Source organism: Podarcis pityusensis (assembly GCF_964106645.2).
Source record: "Podarcis pityusensis genome assembly, chromosome: 9".
Lineage (NCBI taxonomy): Eukaryota > Metazoa > Chordata > Lepidosauria > Squamata > Lacertidae > Podarcis > Podarcis pityusensis.
This window is the reverse complement of record NC_138034.1, coordinates 73,046,386-73,069,500: the sequence shown is the minus strand read 5'-3', so window position 1 is coordinate 73,069,500 and position 23,115 is coordinate 73,046,386. Positions and strand designations below refer to the sequence as shown.

At 46.9% G+C, this 23,115-nt stretch overlaps 1 protein-coding gene across 1 annotated transcript in view; it reads right to left on the bottom strand.

Moving 5' to 3' along the window:
* The window catches only part of ATRN (attractin), a 158,927-nt gene that overhangs the window by 7,411 nt on the left and 128,401 nt on the right, over nt 1-23,115 (bottom strand). Inside the window, 2 exon segments of the mRNA XM_081020655.1 lie at nt 1,367-1,481; nt 11,232-11,339. Coding sequence (XP_080876781.1) covers nt 1,367-1,481; nt 11,232-11,339 — 223 coding nt within the window.

The following is a 23,115-nucleotide window of genomic DNA, read 5'->3' as shown; positions in this document are numbered from 1 at the left end:
CTTCCCTAAACAGGGCTGCCTTCAGATGTCTTCTAAAAGTCTGGTAGTTGTTGTTCTCTTTGACATCTGGTGGGAGGGCGTTCCACAGGGAGGGCGCCACTACCGAGAAGGCCCTCTGTCTGGTTCCCTGTAACCTCACTTCTCACAATGAGGGAACCGCCAGAAGGCCCTCGGCACTGGACCTCAGTGACCGGGCTGAACGATGGGGGTGGAGACGCTCCTTCAGGTATACTGGACCGAGGCCGTTTAGGGCTTTGAAGGTCAGCACCAACACTATGAATTGTGCTCGGAAACGTACTGGGAGCCAATGCAGATCTCTCAGGACCGGTGTTATGTGGTCCCGGTGGCCACTCCTAGTCACCAGTCTAGCTGACGCATTCTGGATTAATTGCAGTTTCCGGGTCACCTTCAAAGGTAGCCCCATGTAGGGCGCATTGCAGTAGTCCAAGCGGGGGATAACTAGAGCATGCACCACTCTGGCGAGGCAGTCCGCAAGCAGTTAAGACTTCCCCTGCGTGCATAGACAGGCTTCGGTGAAAAGACAAGACTAAACAACGGTTTCTGCATATGCTGTTGAGGGAAGTGAGGGGCAGATGGGGCTCGTCAACCTGGGAAGACAGCTCATCTAGGAGAAGGAGAACTCTTATCCTAAGTCTCCATTTCCTTGCAGGATATCTTCGGGAGAAGAAAAGGCTAACGGGTAAAGCCTACACAAATCCAGAGTGGATCCGCTAAGATGGTTGGATGGTGCCTTGTACACCTCCTTTCAACAACTCCTGCAGCCAAGTTGGTGCAAAATGCATTGCACTGCTTTCCTTTGCACCAAGGCTGAGAGGAGAGTCTTGTGGTCTGGGCAGCCCAAAACCTTCACAAACACTGCCCAGGCTTGCGCCCCAGGGAGGTCTCTTTGGTTACTTCTAATGATGCGGTTTGACTTCTACGGAAGTGAATTCCACTGTCTTTCGAGACAGACGGGTGCCAACAACAAGCACTCTTAACAGGACAGGAAGCACATGCAGAAAATGAGTGTCTCTGTACCAACAGCAGCACTTGCTTCCATGTGCCGGGGCGTACAACATGTCAGTTATATGCCTTTAAGCGGATGCAGTTCTACCAACCCATTGCAATTCCCGTACATGGGCGTGCAAATCGGCACAAGCAGCCATCCACGTGGAGGTGCTCTGAAAGGAATGAGTTGCGTTTAAAGTGGCCCCAAGGAAAGAAAAGCGAAAAAGGGCCAGGTGGTCTTAGACATCAAATGGCTTTGGATGGGGCCAGCCCTCCCAGTGTTACTGGACGACAACTGCCAGCATACTGCAAAACAACAGAAGGGCACCATGCCTGTGGAAGGGCAGTAGTTGCTTACCTGATTGCCCTGGTGGGGGGATACCTCCCAGGCCTCGTGGCAACCTCACAAACACCGAAAGAACAGCAGCTTTGTTGCCAAAACAGGGCTCCAACGCTATGGGTTTGGGGACCGTCTGCGGGGGAGAAAAGAGAGCATAATTTACTTCATGCCAGTTTCACCTGATTTTGCCAGCTTAGGAGCTGACCTCTAATCTTCAACCAAACCGCAATCCAATCTGTAGCCACCAACTCCGTGATGTGCTATACCTGGACAGAACAAACGCAAGGGGTGATAAGAAGAGCTCACAGAATGGAACAGAGGCGGCATCCCTTTTTTTATTTTTAAAGTCAAGGGAAAGCAATCAGCAGCTGTGTTTTCGTGCATCTGATTTATTTATCTTTGCTCAGCTTACTTTAAGCGATCTCTCCGTGGTTAAATACAGGTTTGTGTGCACACATTCCCAGAATCAATTCAGCCAATACTTTTTAGCAGGCACAGCAGAAGCCAAGGTTCATCCGTGCCTTTGCATAACCGGGGAGGAGGGCGACGGCAGGGTGCAGAAGGAAGAGTAATACCGAAAAAGAGCATCTGAATTACTAGCTCTGGGAGCTGGAGCAGAACGAACGCTTGGAGGGCGACAAGTTCCCCATCCTCAGGTACAAGGCAACTCCTGGGAGCACAGGAAGCTGCCTTATACAGAGTCAGACCACTGGGTCTGCCTAGCTCAGTATTACCTACACTGGCTGGCAGCAGCTCCCCAGGGCTTCCCAAAAATCACAGACACAGGTGGCATTCCTGAGTATGAAATTCATTTTTCTCTCTCAAGCTCATGCCGCAAATCTCTAGCCCTCTGCTCTGTCATGCTGGTTTCTTCTGTGCGGCTCCTGAAACATGTCTAACTTGCACTTAGCAGGGCTCCAAGACCCTGTGGTCGAAAAGGTAAGAAAATAAACTGGAAAGTGTTTCCATCTATATTTCACTTTGATAGATCAGCAGCTCATTTTAATGGGGCATGTAATTAAATCGAAAAGGTACTAAGGAGCTGTATTTCAACATCTATTAAAAGTAGCAGAGTGTTCTCAACGGCAAAGTAGCTGGGAACAAGGCACGGAAACTTGGGTCTTTGTGTGAGCAAACTATCAGAGAAGCAATTACAAAAGGAATGGAAAGGAAAACACCGTTCTGCTTAGCGGCTGGTACGTTTTGTTGCTTATAAAGTTTCAGCTTCAAGCAAATTCTTTTTATGACGTCCTAAACGGAGCAATTATTGCCTTTTTCGTTAGGTGAGGCATTATAATGCAGTACTTCTGAGCCAAACAGAAACTAAAGATGTTAAAAGAAAGGGAGAAGGAACCAAAGTCACCATTAAGTTAACAAATGCCTAACAAGGCAGTGACAGAGAGAAAAACCAAAATTAGTGCCTTTACGCATCTCTAGTATTAAACGGATAACAAACACACTGATGGATTAGTCCCTGCAAAGCATTTTGCTGTCTACCACAGGGAGGCTGATATTTACAGCAGCCTGTGCCCTGGAATCTCCACTCCCTATAGAGTTGCTAAAGTTCAAAATAATTCTTTTCTTACAAAAGCAGTGGAGAACAAACTTGCACCATATATTCTGCCGGAACTCAATTACTAGAACTAATGGGCATGCAGTGCCAGGCAACTCCAAGTAATACATTGCCCATGGTGGCATCCAGCATGGAGAGAGAAATAGACAGAAAGAAGAGGAAAGAGAAAGAGGAGACGAGTATATATAAACAGTGTAGAAGAGGAAGGATGGGGAATTGGAATCCGGCCAGCGGACTGGATCTTTGCCTCCCCTACAGGCCAACTTTAACAGGTGGACAGGCCCCCTAGGTGCCAATCACCCAACCAAGTAACCAGTTTTCCTTTGAAATCAAACCAAGCAGTCAAAGGCCCACCAGCTCATGGCAGAGCCTGCTAACTCCACTTTCAGTAGAGCACCACTTGTTTACCTGCCCTACCTGTAGGGCAGGTGGGCATGGCTTGGCTGAAAGGGTCCAAATGGACAGACCAAATGGGAGCAGAGCAGGCATTCCACACCACGGTTTAGATTAGTGCTCTTCCACCTTGGTTCTTCAGATGATGATGGACTACAACTCCCACCATCCCCAGCCAACGTAGCCAATGGTCATGGACGATGGAAGTTGTAGTCCAACAGCATCTGAGGAGCTAAGGCTGAAGGACACTGGTTTCAGGGAAAGGAGAGAAAGCCAATGGTCCAGCTGTTCAAGCAAGCAACTTACATGTACATGATCTTCATTAACATTTTAATTGATATTAAAGGACAGAGTTACGATAGCATGTTTATTTTTTAGGCTACTTTGGTTTAGGTGCATTCCTTGTAATAGAGAATGAAGACGAAAATACTTAAGGACAAGCCTTCCCTACTAAAAGAACATGCAACCCTCACAGCATCCCTAACCCCCAGGTAATGTATGAATCCCTGTTTCTGCAAAGGAAATGAGAAACGCACTACATTCATTCAAAGACCAGTTTCTGGAAACCACAGGAAGGGGACCTGTTTGCAGGTTTCCCATAGGCATCTGGTTGGCCACTGTGGGAACAGGATGCTGGACTATGTGGGCCGTTGGCCTGATCCACCAATCTCTCCTTAGGCTCTTGTTTTCTTAATGTGCATCTCATCAGGTGAGTCACAACTGAAGGGGAACTCCATTGAGTTCATCTTCCCATGCCCAACCTGCAGGTACCTACTCTTCTCAACGGTATGGCTAACGCCACAGAGCTGAAGAAGGCCTCCCGCTTCCGCACCCAAGAGGCTGTTAGTGTGGTCCAAGAGCCTTTGCTTTGACTCCCTCTCCCAGGAACAGGAAGGCTAACTAGATAGCCCAGCTCCCACAGTGACAGAACAGGTTTCTTGGATCTCTGCCCAGACCAAGCTTCCTACTAAACTTAGGTGGCCTGTCTGACACTCCCCCGCCCCCTTCTTAGGGGTGTCATTTCGCAAGATGCCGTGGAAGCGTGCTGAGATACCTTGGGGGGAACTTTCCGTTCTGCCCCATTACTTTTCTTCACATAAATTCACCAAGTCGCAAGGTCTAGGGATTGATAAACACATTCTTTATAAAAATAGACGCCAACAACAAAAAAACAGATTCCCCATACTCGTTCTGAGAGCGATAATCAGTCCTAATTAAGTATTGCGAAACACCAGATGAATAAGTGAATTGGGTTATCCTTTTTCAAATCCAATTAATGGTGATAGGCAGGGCCAAACACTTAAAAAAATAAAAATACAGAATGACCACTGAACATGAACCCAGGGGGAAAATCTTCCACACACTTCTTCTCCAACCATGTCCATTAAATCCCCCCATGCAGTAACAACAACAACAACAATATATTATTATTATTATTATTATTATTATTATTAATTATTATTTATACCCCGCCCATCTGGCTGAGTTTCCCCAGCCACTCTGGGCGGCTTCCAACAAAATATTAAAATACAATAGTATGTCAAACATTAAAAGCTTCCCTAAACAGGGATGCCTTCAGATGTTTTCTAAAAGTCTGGTAGTTGTTTGTCTCTTTGACATCTAGTGGGAGGGCGTTCCACAGGGTGGGTGCCACTACAGAGAAGGCCCTCTGCCTTGTTCCCTGTAACTTGGCTTCTTGCAGCGAGGGAATCGCCAGAAGGCCCTCGCCGCTGGACCTCAGTGTCTGGGCTGAACGATGGGGGTAGAGACTCTCCTTCACAGCCCTGCCCCACTTGCGAGCGTAGAAAATGCACGAGCTGAAATCCCGGCCCCACCCTTTGAAACCCTACAAGCAGAATCACCCAGAGGTCATCACAGTCACCGCTCTGCTGCACCTACCAGGAAAAGTTGGTCCCAGGTTTGCAAAAACTGTCTACCTCCATGCCTTGCTAAGCTAGCTAGAAAGAATTCATTAAACAACAAAGGTTTGTTTCCTCCTACCGCTCCTGTATCTAAGGAGCCTTTTTAGAATAAAGTGAAATTTTAGCGGAGCTAATCCGTTTTGCACACCTCAGCTGCCCGCATAATCTCCAGCTCTTCGTGGTGGGCAACAGCGTCCCCCTGCCAGGTGTTCAAAGGGCAGCGTGTTCCTTTCCATGAATTAAAAAGCAAGGTGATGTCAGCAGAGGCACCAAGTGGAACACAGAAGCCAAGAACAGTTTGCCTCCTTTTGCTCTGATGTCCCTGCACATTAGAATCTGCTCCACACCTGCTCACCAACACGGCTTGCATCGAGTGAACCGGTAGCCTTAGAGGCGTGTTTTTAAAACGCTGCAGAGGAAGGGGTCCTTTTGTTTATTAAAGGGGAGGACTCGTAAGTTCAGAAGGCTACTCTCCCCCCAGTCTGAAGTGCTTCATCTGAGGTGAGCCCCAGATACATCCAAATTTGAGCCTGGGCTCATACTGCCTTGAAGCAGGATCCGGTCACCACCATCCCTTCTGTCTACCAGCTAGATCTCCAGATCCCCCCCCCTTCGAAATTTGCAGCTTAGCAGCAAGGTTTCCAGTCCCCTCTGTTTCCCCCTCCCTTCCTCAGGATGTAGGAACCCTGGAGAAGTAGATTTGCCAGAGCTTCCATTACCAGGGATGCGACCATTGCAGCATGCTAGGCACTGGAAAGATGGAGAGAAGGAGGGAGAGGAAGGGAAGAAGAGACACCCTGCTGCCACAAGTTTGGGGAAGGCTACGGAGTCCAGGGGATCTCCAGAGATGGGGAGATTGCATCATCAGCTCATCTTTTGAAAACCCTTGCAAATTCCTCAAGACAGCACTCCCCTCCTACCGAAGCATTCATAAAGGAAGATTACAAAAAGCAGAAATCAAGGCGAATCTAATTCACCCAATTCATAATGCTGCCCCAAACCAAACACTGAAAACTCGGAGGTGGTGTGATTCTGCGAACGACACACTGGACGTGATGCATGTGCAAAAAACACAGGAATCTGAATGTTAGCCGTTTGGGGGGGGGGGGAAACCACAATCCCCAGATAGTCAGTACCTTTATTAAGGGTGACCTGACCAAGGGATATTACACTCCCAGCCTCCCTCTTCAGGGGTAACAATACAAGCACTGCTGTATCTTCCTTTATGGGGTGGGGGGTTGAGAAGAACTGCTTGAGGGGAAGTAGAATTTTTAATAGAATGAAGACAAAAGGGGGAAAGGTTTAATAAGCCAAAAACCATCCCTCTGGTATGGTATGTTCTCTTGTGTGTGTATGGGGTTTTTTAATAGTCACGTCTAGTTTTGGTCCATCAAGATCAACACAGGAGAAGGAGCAAAAGTGAGAGAAGGATCATCAGCTGCTGAGGCTGCTCCCAGCAAAATTAATGAGAAGAAGAGGAGAGCTGATGAAGACAGAGACCAGCTGAAAGAAAGGACCTGAACTGGCTGGTGGGCAGGGACAGAAAGCCAGTACAGGACAGAGAAGAGGCGGGATTTGGTGGGGTGGGGTGGGGGAGTTTGGCAGGGACCCACAACGGTGTGTTCATAGGGGGAAATCAAGCTCTTCTGACTCCGCTTGGATTACTTGGAGCGATCTGCTATCCACACACCCTGAGGCCGTGGACCTCATTGGCTTTGCTAAAAGTGCATAGTGCTCAGATACAGACATTGGGAGGGTCTTGTTTTGCAGCAGTGGGTCATACTGCCAGGTGACTTCCTGGTTATACCCAGCTCCAAGATTACATGAGGACCTACACGCTACTAGATAGATTGCGCCAGAAATCTGGTTTTATTTCCTCAGTACAGAATGTTAAATTGCCAAGCAGCTTACAAGCTTTGCTAATCTTAGATCATTCACACCTGCCGATTATAAAAGCTACTTCAAAGCAATATTCTTCTCGGAATAAGTGGATGAAGAAAGCTCAGCTCTAAATCTGATTCGGAGCAACTCTGCCAAAAAGAGAGAGCTGTATTTCACAGGTATCTAATGACAAAACAAGCTGATAAGCCTTAGAGGGTCAACTTGCCACACTGGCCCTTGTGAAGCAAAGGGCTACCAGATGCAAAACCAAAATGGCTGCCCACCGGCTAGCTGGAATATAAAAGAGGGGGGTGGTTGGGAAGGGGGGGGGAACCACTCCTTTAGGCTGCTAGTCACGCGTTGGCTTAGAAAGACGTCATTCCTACTGGGTAAATCGCTCTCTCTTTTCCTTCTTATGCACTGCAGGAAATATACTAATTGAGACTACTGTTCCAAAATGAGTCCAGCTGCAAGACGTTCGCCTAGGATGCAATTAGCTTAATCTGACCTGCCAGTTGGCCAGGCACAAAAGGAAAGTGAGAGACCCTTGCTGACTAAAATGACCCATTTCCTACTATTTGGTGGGCCGCTAGTAAGTTAAGCAGTCGAGGGCCAATTCGCACGTGGCGTTTGCCTGCACAGCCACCATCTCCATGCAGAAAAAGCTCTGGGGTGCTCCGAAATCCGGTTCCCCACAGGATCCAGCCCTGCCTGAACAACTGGGTGGCAAGGAAGCAAGGAGCAATTTGGGGGTGGGAGGCCTGCTGAGAAGAACTGGCAAACACTGGGGAGGAACCAGGCTCCTTTCCCCCCAATCTGTTACTCCATAGGCAGGGTGGGGATGCTGCCCCAAATATCTGAGGGCCACAATTCCCACCAGCCGCAGCAATAGGCCACAGAGCTGCTAAAGGAGCAGGTGGGGAGTGGATGGCTCCCTTGGCCACTTGTCCAGAAGGGATGCATCCCAGAGATTCTTCCCTTTGGCCTGAAGGGGGCGGAGCAGATCCTCTTCCTTGACTGCTGTTCTTGCAATGCAGCAAATAAGGCTCTGGTCTCCCCTCTGCCTCACAGTGCCCATTGGGGCACGCCACTGCACATTGCCATAAAAGGACCATGTAAAAATTAGCGAGGAACGTGCTTGTGGAAGCTGCTCCTCTCCTTGCAATTCCCAAGAGCGTGAAATTGGGGTAGGATACAAATCTGCCTAATTTTCTAACAAAGCGGTGCCCTTGACCATTTGTACAATATTCACATAATGCAGCTCATGTGGGTGTGTCCGTCCCTACACACAGATGACTGGGAATTAAAACCGCTGTGCGGGCGCAGCCCCAGAGTTTTTGGCACCTGAGCCAGACAACCCAAATGGCCAGTCCTTCTCCCCACATCCCTGGCATAGGGTCAGGGTCCCGACTAAACCACATTGGCAATTTGCACCTGACCTACACCACCCAGGGAGTATGCTCAGAGGTGTTACATGCACACTTGGCACGCCTGTCTTCTGCTTACAAAATAAGCAGAGCAAGGAAAAGGAAGCAGGGAGGGGGCAGCTTGCAGAGAGACAAATTAGTTCCTTTTTTGTTTCCCGCGCTGAGAAGCGACGGGCAAACCATCCCCGCGCCCCCTGCAGTCATGCCACTTCAGTTTAAGTCACAGATTCTACACTCTCACACATGCATACACAAAAGTTAAGAGGGTTTTGATAGCTTGTACATCCATGAACTCCCTAACCCTGCTCCGCATTCAGAACAAGGGCTGTCTGTTCCCATATTGATGGCGAACATATGCCAAGTTCTCACGGCTCCCCGGCTGGGGGAGAAAAGGGCGCAGACGAAAAAGTGGCAGCTTGTCAAATCGTCTCCCAGGAGGAGCTGGAGGAGCAAGGCGGCAGAAGCAGGAGGGGCCAGAGGAAGCAAAGAGGGAGGGTGGAGGACGGCTGCGGAAGCAGATCCCTGGCCCAACTAGCTGCCGGAGAACCTGGAGAGCCACTGCCAGAGAATATTCCCAGCCCTACCGGGAGCTGCAGGGACTGAACCTGGAGTGCTTGCATTGATATGTGGTCCAGGCCTGGTTTGAGGGCCAGAGCACAATGGTGCCTTCACCTGGCAGTACATTGCGGGTGAGGCTTGCCTGACACCCGGCGTCTTGCCTTACCTTCTCTGACTGCCTCCTTCCTCCCTGCGCCAGGCGCTGGCAGCAGCGGTTTGGCTTCACCGCAGTGCCTCGCAGGGGACCAGGGCCGATTCCCCTCCCTCTGTGTTGGGTGCAGGTTGTGGGGAGAGCTGACTGAGGCAATTTGGCTTCATGCCGGTGCCACGCGGGGCCAAAGCCAAATGATGCTCCTTCCCTTTCAACATTGCAATGTGTCACTATATCACGATGTTTAGCTGGTGATGCATCAGGATGTTAAAAAGCTGGCATCGCTCAGCCCTAGAAGGCAGAGCATTCGCTCTACCAACTGAGCCAAAGCCCTTCCCCACGCTTAACTGGCTGCACCTCAGAAAGCCCACTCTCCTTGCCCCCCTACAAATCAGGCAGGGCAGTCACTGGTTCACAACCCAAGGGGCAGTGGATACTATCCCACAGCAGAGACACTGGAACTGGGAACAAGACTATGTTAGAATTCCTGCTCCATGGTTGCAGTCATGGGATTGTTGTCTTTCACATGAAGGTGTATGTTTTGACTCCACAGAGTGGGAAGTGACGGAGACAGGATGTTTGTGTTACTGTGTTCCGTGAAGTGGGACTATTGTCCTTTGTTTTGCTGAGGCCTGTCACATGCATGGTGCGCAAATTCTGCGGATCCCTAAGTGTGCTGATGTCTGTTGGCATTGGTCGCTGTAATGTTCAGGCAGAAGAAAGCTTTTGAAGCTCCCGAACAAAAGACCAGGAGGGAGAGAACATGCCAGTTGGGCATGTGTCTCTGCCAGAGTCCTACTCGAGTGTAGGCCGAATTCCTGACAGACTATGCTTCCCTCAAAGCGGGGGAGGGGGGGAGTGTCAGTTGGAACAACCAGCTCACCACCACTCATTCCTAAGGTTGTATTTCTCCTTTCTCCACCTATCCCTTTGCCTTTCCAGTGAGGTGGGGAGTGGCCCCCCAGCAGCTCGGACTGGTTGCAGCACTGTGAACCCATCCATGAAGAGCATGTGCATGAGCAGAATTATGTTCCAAATCATAGAATTGTAGAGTCGGAAGGGACCACTCGGGTTATCTAGTCCAACCCTCTGCAATGCAGGAATCTTTTGCCCAACGTGGGACTCAAACCCATGACCCTGAGATTAAGAGTCTTATGCTCTACCAGGTGAGCTATACTAAGTGCATACAGGTGATCTCGGTGTCGGTCCCACTCACATTCATTTCACTTCACCTTTAATTATACCACCTTTTCTCTCTCTATTATTTACTTTTACTTTGTATTCTTCCCGCATGGATCACGTTCACAACCCGAGTGTCCACTGTACACACATTTCCTCCTCCCCCTTGTTGCAGAGGCAGCAATGTTGTAACATGCAACAGATTCCTTGGTTTCTGGGCAGTTATCCAAGTTATTTCCCCAACTCTCAGCCACAGGGCAGCATGCTGGGGCTAGAAGCAGTTTGTCTGGCAGTGGCACTCCCTCTGCCCATTGCACCTGTTGCCAGGCCAGCTTTCCAGATCACCTGCTGCCAAGTGTAGGACCCCCCCCCCCGTTGTAACCAGTTGTACCCGAAAGACTTTCTTAATACTTAGCCAATTAGCCTCCCCCCATCCTTTGAAAGACCGTGCAAAGAAGGCTTTTTCAGCAGCACCTACAGCTATTTCCAACCAACTGTTCTGGCATATTAAACTGTATCCTTCTTGATTACAAGGCATAAAAAATCTTTTTAAAAAGAGCTGCAACTTTTATTTAAACCAACGTAACCTGAAAGATGCAAACGAGCAGCCTGGAGAAAGAAAATTAGATCAAAAACAAGGCCTGCTGGGTTTCGAATGTTTACGGCTTCTTTGTGGCTAGACTTCTAATATTGCCTTCCTCTCCTCTCCTCCGCCTCCCTCTCGCAAAAGCCGGTCAAGCAGCACAGCATCTGTGAATATTAACTACGGGAATAGTGCTCCTACAGGGTGCTCCCTCACCTTTACGCTGCCTCCAATGAGGTCGGGTGGCTCCTCGTCCGTTTCTAAGGCAACGTTGATGGACGCAAAAGGGCGACTGGCCATCTGCTGCATCTCTCGGAGCAGTTGCTGTTGAATAAATGGAGAGATGTTAATACGGCAGCCCGACATATTCAAGGGTCACGGGTGTTCATGGGATTTTCACACAGTTGCAAGGAAACAAGAGCGGCGGCTGGCACTCTGTGCCCAGAAAGAGAATAATTCAAGACTAGCAGTTAAAGAAAGTTCAAACAATACTGCTATATATATATATTTTTAACAGGATGTGGCAAAACATGGGGTGCAGGATCAGACCTGCCGCTACCACGACTCTGGTCCTGAGTTAGGGCAGGTAGACTCATGGGAGTGGTAGTGAATTCAAAACAAGTTCACAGCACGGTCCATTTGTGTTATACATTTACAACCTGAGCTGGGCAGGCTGCTCAAGAGGCATCGCCTATTAGGACCAATGCACAAGGCACAGTGAGATAAGCATCCCTTTGTTGCCTTCATTTGGAGATTCATCTGGACGCTAACAGCCACATACCTGGCAATGCCCAGAAATCCTAATAAACCAAAGTATCAGTTCAGTTTTGACACCAGGGGTTAGAACAAGGGAAGTTTTGGAAGGTCCGTTCTTCTGCCATCTTGATTCAAAATGGCATCTGATTACAGTGGTACCTCGGGTTAAGTACTTAATTCGTTCCAGAGATCCATTCTTAACCTGAAACTGTTCTTAACCTGAAGCACCACTTTAGCTAATGGGGCCTCCTGCTGCCGCCGTGCCGCCGGAGCACGATTTCTGTTCTCATCCTGAAGCAAAGTTCCTAACCCGAGGTACTATTTCTGGGTTAGCAGAGTCTGTAACCTGAAGCGTATGTAACCTGAAGCTTATGTAATCCGAGGTACAACTGTACATCCAAGCAGATGAAAACCTGTTCCTTTCCAAAATATATACTAGATGCGAGGGCTGAGTTGGAGGAGATGGATAGTTCAGCAAGGGTTGCAAACCTCTGCTGCGACCAGGGCTCTCACCACACACCTTCCTGCCATATTGAGATTCACAATCGTGTGAACAGGAAACAAAGTGGTCCTTTCACAAAGAAAAAACTCAATGTTTCATTGAGAGAAAACAGGCTTGGTTAAGTGCCCTACAACTCAGAAAGGAGACGAGGGCTGAGTCAACCTTGAATCCCTTGATTGTATAGAAAGAAGTTCTCTCTAGGCAACTCACAAGTAACAATACACCCAGAAGAACTAAATGAGAAAATATATGTACTAAAGCATCACAAATTTGTCCAATGTAAGGTAGGTCTCATAACTCTTCTGCTTTGGGATGACGGTGGAGAAGGTGTTCATTGCATGCTTGTTTCCACAGCAACTTCACTGATCCATCACACACACCCTCCCAAAAACCCCTATTTTGAGCATGTAAGAAACTAGCTGGCGTAAGGAAATCTGCAGAGCCAGATAGCCAAGCGCCTTCCCCCATCACATGGCTGGTTCTTGCTTTGTTTTTGTTCAGTTCAGCATTTTCAAATTGTTTTCCAACCTGTTCCCTACTTCTCTGGCCTGCTTCCACCTATATTCTCCACCCGGCTCCATGAGTTTTGTGGTTTTAATTTTAATTGCACGGTTTTATAATTAAACGGTTGCATTTTGTGAATTTGGGGGATGCTTTAGAAATAATTAAAAAAGCAGGCCACAAAATTTAAATGTTAAGTTGCACGAATGTTTTACCCTGTGATTGAGTGGGAGGTTAACGTATCTCCACTTCCCCCACCAGCTGCAGGGCTGATACTGCACACCGACAAATTATAATGAAACAACAGCAGAACAGAGCGAAACCCACAGCATCAGCCATGTAAGGTCAGCAGGTCTCCCAAATCCATCAGATTCATGTACGCCACAGTGCGGAGGACTATATGTCTGCTTGAGATTAACAGCAGCTGTAAATAACTCAAGGGCCTCCCAACTCCTCCAAGGTCCAGAAAAAGAATTGAACCAAAAGAGCAAAGGATACAGAAATTATGCCGAGTGGATTGATCTGCAGTCTGTATTGCTTAGGGGCGTCTATTTTCCCAACTTCCCACCAGTTGCTGGGGTATTTGAGGGTTTTGTCTGGGGGGTAGGGGTTGCCGTTATTGTTGTTTTTGTGTCTTTACTGTGAGTTGTGTGGAAATTGTTCAGTTTGGTTGTTTTTGATGTTTTATTTACTGTTTAGGACTACTTTTGTAGTGTGGGGGGTGTTAGGGGACAGTAGTTCCTCTGGTGGGGGATATGTCATGCTCCTTCTGGGGTAGTTTGTCCACCCTGAATCCCTACCCTGCACTCAGCTCTCACCTGTGGCTCCTAGAAGCTGTGACAGCAGCCACACCCTGGGAATGGGTCCAATGGTCAAGAAAGTAGCTTCTGCACAACACGCTGCAGAGGGAGGTGAAGAGCAGATGGGTCTTGTCAAACCATCTAGGAGAACGGAAAACTCTAATCCTAAACTTCCACTGCCTTGAAGGTTATCTTTGAGAGAAGAGAAGGCTAAGGAGTAGACCCTACACAAATCTGCTGGAGTCCCTAAGGCAGTTGTACGCAACTCCTGCAGCCAAGCTGGTGCCAAGCGTATTGCTCTGTTTTCCTTCAAACCACATCAGTGAGGCCAGAGTGGGGTCTTACCACCTGGGCAGCTCAGGACCTCCATCCACACTGCCCAGGCCTGTGCCCCATGGAGGACACTTGAGTGCTGCTAATGCAGTGGTTTGACTTCACCTCCGGAGGAGCACTCCATTGTCTCTTGAAACAGACAGATGCCAACAATGTAGTTTTTTCATGCAGAATTGCGAGAGCCTGCCATCATGTGCAATTGCCCTGGGTAAAACAAGACTGGTAGGGGTGGTTCAGTACTTCCCCTACTGCTGGTTCAGTGAGGTCAGACTCAAGAGGTACTAGCGAAGCCTGGGCAGGGCTTGTGCTGTTGGGTAACCATGCCGAATTAGCTAGCTGCATTGAAAAGAGGTCAGGCATTCAGCTGGAAACACCGAGCTGCAAAAGGCCACAGAGCTCTTCCCACTATTTTAAGCATCGTTTTGAAATCTCCCTTTATTACTTGGGCCCATGGTGCGGATGAACTATGTAAAATTACTGAAATGAAAAGTATCCTAAAAATACACTGAAAGACAGCCATTATATATACAGTGGAACCTCAGTTTTTGAACGTAATCCGTTCCGGAAGGCCGTTCAACTTCAGAAATGTTCGAAACCCGAGAATCAAAGGATGGTTGGCAAAATCCATTGAAAACATGGAGAAACGCACCTCGTTCAAGATCCTAAGTGCGTTCAAAAACGGAAGCAAATACTTCTGGGTTTTTGGTGTTCGGATTCCAAATTGTTCGTCAACAGAGATGTTCGAGAACCGAGGTTCCACTGTACTCTGCTTCCAGAAAAGGCTTGGAGGATGAAGGGAGTTTTGGAGGTGGAGAACAGTCTCTGAGAACACCTCTCTTTAAGCCCCTTGCTACACTTAGCATTTTATAAGAACAGGGGGATCTTATCGAAGTCAAGCTTACAGGACTAGGAACTAGCCCAGAACAGCAACTGGAAAGCTCCAAGGCTTCAGGCAGAGGTCTTTCCAAGCCTGAAATCCTTCCCAGAAGCAGAATCCAGAGTGTACCAGTGGTTCCCCAATTTTTTCCCCATGGACCACTTGGAAATTGCTGAGGGTCTTGGTGGACCACTTAATATTCCCCGCCGCCGCCTGTTTGTAGCAATTGTGAATCCTGGATGCTGAATTATTTTGACAGTACAGTCATACCTTGGTTCTTGAACAGAATGCGTTTCAGGAGTCCATTCGACTTCCAGAACTGTTCGAAAACCAAGACGTGGCTTCCGATTGGCCACAGGAGCGCCCTGTAGCCAATCGGAAGCTGCGGAAACCACACTGGACCTTCAGCTTCCGAAAATTGTTCGAAAACAGGAACACTCACTCTCGGTTTTTTATTGTCTGGGAGCCAAAATGTACAAGTTCCAGGGCATTCGACAACCAAGGTACGACTGTATCTTTTTGCTTCTTTTAATTCTTATATTGTATGTTACTGCATTACAATCTGAACTTAACAGGACTGTACAGAAGTCAAAGTGTTCTTCACAGACATGCCCCAAACCACCTGAATTAAGCTCAGGGACCACAGTTTGGGAACCACCAGTCCGGCCCTGGCCCAGAGTTAGCGAACAACATCCAGGTGTGAGACCTGGGACCTATTCTGGAGACTGCCTTGAACGATGCAACGATCATGCCAACAGAGATTTACATAGGATAAAGGGAGGCAGTTTGCCCACAGGGATTTTCGACCTATACTCTACTGACAACCTGCCGTACAAGTGCCATGAACCCAAACTCATGTGCCAGACCTCCTGTTCCAGACTACTACTTAAAAAGATGCTCGGCAGATTGCAAAGTGAAGAAAGCGCGAAACAGATTGCAGGGTTGCTGCTGCAGTAATTGTGCCCTTCAGCTACCATAAAACGCTTTGTCTAATGGCTGTAAAATAAAACCAGAGCAAGCTGTCCTGATAAATATGCCCAAAATAAGAATCAAGCAGAACTCATTAACTCGGCAAGGAGTTGAATATTCACACAATCACTGAGCCCACCCAGGAGGTTATGTGGGTACAGCTACATGAATCTTGCACTTGCAATAGCTCTCGAAGCCTTCAAATCATGAGACAATACATGTTTGGCAAATGTGTTGGTTGTTTTTTTTTTAAAAAAATTGCTCAATTCATGCTGGAGGCCCTTGATCAGAATGGACAATGATGAACCATTCACAAGCCCAGACACTGATTGCTCGCCTCAATGGAGCACAAGAACAAGATTCAAGGATAACAACAGTGGGGCAAAGGAATCTCACAGCAGTAAAATGCTAGGTGCAAGAGTTCCCTGTACTGCAGCACAGATGAAATAAAACAAGTGTGGACCTTATCCAGCCATCGATGGGAGACCAGAGACAGCCTCATGAAAGCCATGCTGAGCTTTCCAAGAGCGAGATCTAATCGTGTTTTGAAATCAATATTCAGGCATTTAAAGGTCTCTAGGGAAAGACTGCATAACTTATGTGTTCTCTGTAGGTCTTACTGAAATGACCCATTAATCTAGAGTTACTCTTGAGTAGGTTAATAAATAACAGCCTTTTCCAGCTTAGAGTTTGTGATCAGCATCAGAACCATATTCACAAGTTATTTCGCACACAAATCAATTCCTGCTCTCCCCACACCCCAAAAGGTGTTCTTTATCAGCAATCCAATTTAGAGGGAAATGCATTTTGCTTGTCACTGCACAAATGGAAGTCAGAAACCATTCCGATCTACTTTGAATTACCCAGTGGTCTACTAGCAGACCTTGCTCCTCCTTCTACCCACTCCTGCTGTCGGCGCAGAGGTGGGGATCACAGAAGTCATAGGACTAATCTATACTGGTAAGTTATAACGTTATAAATGTGTTATAAAAATGTGATACTAGGAGGTGCTGTACAGGATTCAATGGGAAATTGTATTGAGAGATATAGCTTTTCTTCTTAGCTTTTTTTAAAAAGATCGTTATAGATCTACCCCTAGTTAAACAACACCTGGGAAGGATGAAAGTTGGTCACTCGTGCCATAGGAAATCAAAATTAAAAGGTCATCCAGCTATGAAAATGATATGCAAAAGGAACACAACTAGTACACACACACACACACACACACACACACACACCATTATCAAGAAGTAAGTTATAGATTTGTCCCATTATTGTGTACTTCTTGACAATTCTGTGATTCTATGCTACCATCAATCCGTAACACCACCCCTTCTGGAAACTGTTTTACAAAGAAATAGCTTTGGCACGTATCAGCCTTGGGACTTGCTTAACTTCAAGAGGAACATCTATTTTTAAAGGAAGCAACACTCCTCCACCCAAAACACACACACACACACACCCTGGTAACATTGCAGATCTCAATTGCTGCCAGTGAACCTTGGTTCAAGAAAACCCGACTGAGCAATACATCATCTTTACTGAAGAAATGTAACAAGAATGAAATATTATGCAATCAAGGATAAATCAATTTTAATGTTTTATCTTTACATTCATGAAATGGCAGCCTGCCAAAATGGAATTCTGAAACAAGCGAAGTTTTCAGTCATTAATGTTATTCTCCCTCGAAAAGATACTACGCTACTCCTCAGACCAAAATGCCGGAGCTTCCATTCAACCTCCAGGCACAACACACAATTGTTATGGAATTCTTTTGTTCATGACAATAGAAACCTTTGATGAGGTATGACAGTAACAAGCAACAGTAATCTAAGACAGACAGGATGGTGGTGATATCAAAACCATTGAAATGTTGGAAGAGGGAGCAGACATTTTTGAATTTTTATTTTAAACCTTCACTAGTATTCTTTATAGCTAAGAGAACGAGAGTAATGAAATCTGGGGCTTAAGGGCACGGGAACTGGAATAAAGAACATAGACAATTGGCTTTCTTCAGACATCGCACCAAACCTTAGTTAGAGAAATTTAACTTTGGTTTGTTTTGAAGTCTGAAATCATAAGCCGTGGCTCGTGACCAGCCAACAAACTAGAATCAGAAGCCACACATGAATTGGTTTTGCAAACCATGGATTGAAGTGATGTCTAAACTGACAAACCATAATTATGGCCACTCCTGCATCTCTGGAGAAAAAAGTGCTTAGCTGATGTTGTATTAAAACCACACATGGTGCAATAAATCATGATTTGCCTGTATAGTCATACAAACCATGGCTTAAACTATGGTTGGACTACAGTTCTAAACTATGATTAGTGAAAGCTATGGTTCGTTGTGATGTCTGGATTGAACCAACTTCTGTCTCTGTTGAAGCCTTAAGGAGAGCTATTATAAAATACATTATCAGTGGTAACTGACACCCTCCCCCCCAAAAAAAACTAATCGGGGGTGGAAAGGGGGAAGGAACGGGCTGGGGAAAGGGCGAAATGGGTCCATGCGAGGTTATGCACACTGAACCAATGCATGCAGGAGTCAGGAACATAACCCCCGCACAAATCAGTTGTTGCCTGAACAAACAAGACCAGGCGGGAGCCCTCATCCGTCCAACTACCACCTGCATCACTAAGACCACTAGAAGAAAAGGCGCATCAGCCTTCCATATTGCTTAGACTCAGCTCTGCATGGCCTGCAGAATTACTATCTGACTACAAGCCATGATAGGTGGTGCTGTGGGTTAAACCACAAACCTAGGACTTGCCAATCAGAAGGTCGGCGGTTCGAATCCCCGCGACGGGGTGAGCTCCCGTCGCTCGGTCCCTGCTCCTGCCAACCTAGCAGTTCAAAAGCACGTCAGAGTGCAAGTAGATAAATAGGTACCACTCCGGTGGGAAGGTAAACGGCGTTTCCGAGCGCTGCTCTGGTTCGCCAGAAGTGGCTTAGTCATGCTGGTCACATGACCTGGAAGCTGTACGCCAGCTCCTTCGGCCAATAAAGTGAGATGAGCGCCGCAACCCCAGAGTCAGCCACAACTGGACCTAATGGTCAGGGGTCCCTTTACCTTACAAGCCATGATCCGGAAGCCAAGATCAAGCCTCTGCCTCTTCATCATGGGTCCTTTGGGGGAAACCAACCACAGGCACTGGTTACCTAACACAAATCCATTCTCTGTGTTGTTTTGCCCCGTTCGTGGCAAGGGGTTTTCAACAGGAGATGTGAAGCAGCCACTTCTGAGCAGCATGCAGCCCAGTCACATAAAATAAGCTATGGTTTAACATAGGTGGGAAAACATTTCCATTGCTGTAATCACCACGAACCCAAGGTCTCTTTACTGGTCAGTTACTGCCATGTCAGTTTGCATTAGTATCCATAGGAGGGGTTCTTTTTTTTGGGGGGGTGTATCCTGCCTCAATGTTCAACACTTTGCGCTAGCTTACACTGAACTGCATTTGCCAGTGCATTGCCCATTCTCCCAATTTGGGAGATGTGCCTTTGAAGCTCGCCAAAATCCTTTTTTGCTTCTACGACCCTGAAAAACTCTGTTTCATCAGAAAACATGGACATGTACCCCCTTAGTTCATGGACCAGACCTGCTGGGTTTCATGAAGCCCCGTCAAGACTGCCTGGGAGATAAACACTAGGGAGCAGAACAGTTATTCACCGAGGCAACATAAATGCTTAAACTATCACGAGAGAGGAGAGGCATGTTCTTTTGAAAATAAATTGGGCAGTAACACTTAGCCACAATTGCAAGCCACCATGTAAGACAACGAATAAATAATTATCTGGCAGTATTTTCATCATAGCCGAAAATTAAGTTTCCAGTTCCCTGGGGCAGCGATTGCATTAATGTTAGCTAATTAGGTTTGTAACCAACTTTGCAAGCCTCTCTCTCTCTCTCTCTCTCTCTGTGTGTGTGTGTGTGTGTGTGTGTGTGTTTGTGTGTGTGTGTTTAAGGGGGGGAGAAATAGAACTCAAATGCTGTTCAACAGGCATTTTCACACTTCAAATTATTACAAACACAGGACAAAGCTACTGGGAATTGATGTCATGTGAAAAGACAAGACAAATGTATCTTCATCAGCCATGGATTAAATACATATTTTATCAGAACCAGGCCCCCAAACAAGGAAGACACAATGGATGACCTTTAGTATGCAGAATAAGCTGAAGGTTTGAGGCTTTAAAAAACGTAAGCGAGGTCTGCTGTAAATGCAAATTAAAAGCAGGGAAGAATACGATAACAAGGGGCACCCATCAGCTGAAAAGCTGGGAAATGTTCAATGTAATTACAAAAAGGCTATTATAACTCTCCAAGAGAATGAATTCCAATGCACCCATTACTGACCATTTTTTCCAGGAACAAACTGTTCCTTGATAGGGCAAGTCAAAAGCCCAAGCTTGTGGTTCTTCTGGGCAAGGATGGCCAAGCAAGCGCTTCTTGGTCTGGATGTGACCCCTGAATCAATCTCATCAGCCACCATGTCATCTTTGACTGGTGGGCTAGGGGACCTCAACAGTCCTGGCCCAGGAACCCAAATTACCAAAACTGAAGCTCAGTTTTGTTAAAAGCAAGACTCATTTTCCCTTCAAAAGCCAAAGACAGAACTAGATATTGAAACTGAGGACCTCATGGGAAAGAGAGTTGCGATCAGAGGCTGAAATCAATATAGAAAATTTATTTAAAATACCCAAGCAGAAAACCATTTTGCATGATGAAAAATGCAAGGATAATACACAAAGAATATCAAAGTGGAAAAAGGCTTATTATACACAACTGTAAGGAACAGTGTATGCAGGTAAAAATAGAATGTAATGATTACATGGGTAACAAAACAGAATATTCTGCCTTGCGGCTTAATGCTATTCAATCTAAAGATTTCACTCTTAAAACTTTACTTTGTCATTTTATCTGATACTTCCAATATTTCTGTTCAATCGCAGTCAACAATTACGGCAAGCAAAACTTAGAAGTAATTTTTATTTACTTAATCTCTGCTTTGATTTACCTTCCAGATCACCCACTAGTCAATAGCAGTTAAAAGCTTTGCTTATATAGCAAATTAATCCTAAAAGTTAAGCAGAAGAAGAGGAGATGCTAAATCTGTCTTTCCAGGTAGGGGCTCAAAGGAACAAGTTTCTGCGGATTCCAGGAGGGGTGGAGAGATTAATCCAGGACCCAATACATGGAAGAGAAAAAGATCAAAAAATAAAATAGTGTGCTTCTAACCTCACCGGGGAGTAAACAAAAATAAAACAAGAATTATTTATGTATAAAACTACAGAAGCCAAATCTGTTCAGAATTGTTCATGAACCAAAGCCTGTGCCCCAAAAGGCAGATTCACAGAAAAAATTGCCACAAAACACTTCAAAAGTGGAGGGAGGGACAAGCTCAAAGCATGAAACCCCTTCTTCTCGCAAAGAGAAAAGCAAAGGGCAAACTGGGCCACAAGAGGCCTAGAACAAGCAAAAATATATGATAGCAAAACGGGAGCTAAGCAATGAAATTAAGCGAGAAGAAAAAGTGATCTCCAGCATGGAGCTGCAGTCTTTTTCCATCCCCACCCGTTGGCACCCCAACTTTTCTGCCTTCTTTTCTCACTGTTAATTCAGTATTGCTTTGGTAAAGGCCAGGCCAGCGGAGAGGCACCTGCAGAAACAATTCTCCACTAGTTTTAGGTGATTAATGGCACATTCTTGAGCCTTATCAGAGTCCAGAGAGATTCACGAAGGCTGCTCAGGGCTGCTAGCCACATGGAATAACCAAACTCGTATCTTCGTCAGACTGCAGCACTCTTGTCTCAGCTCGTCAGCATTTCTGCTTCCAACATCTCAGCATCCGAGTCGACAGAGACATTTTTGCCCTTAAGAAGAACATTGAAGCCTGATTAAACCATGAGCCAGAGTTTCTCGACCAAAGGTTTGCTTCCATCCTGCTCCATAGCTCTCTGCCTTCCTCATGCACGCCACTACTCACTCCCTGCCCCAAAGACTTAAAGAACAGACGTCAATGTTTTTGCTGGCTCTCTGTCAGGTTGACTGATATTTATTTTCTAATTAATTACTTATATACAGTAAGCCCGCAGCTTAAGTGCATTTAACTTGTGCGCAATCAGCTTTACGTGCAGGGCAAAAAACATTAAAAAGGGGGCAGGGTCCAAGAAAAATGACTTGGGCAAGCCCACTCGCCACTGAACCCAATTGGGTTTTGACTATGCACAAGCTCGGCTTTCAGGAACGATGCCCAGAATGTAACTCCCATCTAAGCTGCGGACCTACTGTTCCACTTTCCCTCCAAGGAGCTCCAGGTGGTTGTACATAGCTCTCCTCCTCCCAATTTTATCCTCGCAAGAACCCTGTAAGGTAGACTAGACTGAGAGAGGTCATCCCAGATGAGCTTCACGGGTAAGCGGGGACCTTCATTGGCTCCCAGTATGCACAACCCAGTAAGCACAACTCAGAGTGTTGGTGCTGACCTTTAAAGCCCTAAACGGCCTCAGTCTTGTATACCTGAAGGAGTGTCTCCACCCCCATCGTTCAGCCCGGACACTGAGGTGCAGCGCCGAGGGCCTTCTGGTGGTTCCATCGCTGCGAGAAGTGAGGTTACAGGGAACCAGGCAGAGGGCCTTCTCGGTAGTGGTGCCCGTCCTGTGGAACACCCTCCCATCAGATGTTAAGGCAATAAGCAACTATTTTACTTTTAAAAGACAACTGAAGGTGGCCCTGCTTAGGGAAGTTTTTAATGTTGAATGCTGTATTGTGTTTTTAATATTCTGTTGGGAGCCGCCCAGGTTGGCTGGGGAAACCCAGCCAGGTGGCCGGGGTATAAATAATAAGTTGTTGTTGTTGTTACAGTCATACCTCGGGTTACAGACGCTTCAGGTTGCATTTTTTCAGGTTAAAAGGTAAAGGGAACCCGGTCCAGTTGTGACCGACTCTGGGGTTGCGGCGCTCATCTCGCTTTATTGGCCGAGGGAGCCGGCGTACAGCTTCCGGGTCATGTGGCCAGCATGACTAAGCCGCTTCTGGCGAACCAGAGCAGCGCATGGAAACGCCATTTACCTTCCCACCGGAGCGGTATCTATTTATCTACTTGCACTTTGATGTGCTTTTGAACTGCTAGGTTGGCAGGAGCAGGGACTGAGCAACGGAAGCTCACCCCGTCACGGGAATTCAAACCACCAACCTTCTGATCGGCAAGTCCTAGGCTCTGTGGTTTAACCCACAGCGCCACCCGCGTCCCTTTTTCAGGTTACAGACCTGCCAAAACCCGGAAGTACCGGAACAGGTTACGTCCGGGTTTCGTCGGTTGTGCATGCGCAGAAGTGCTAAATCACGCTTTGCACAT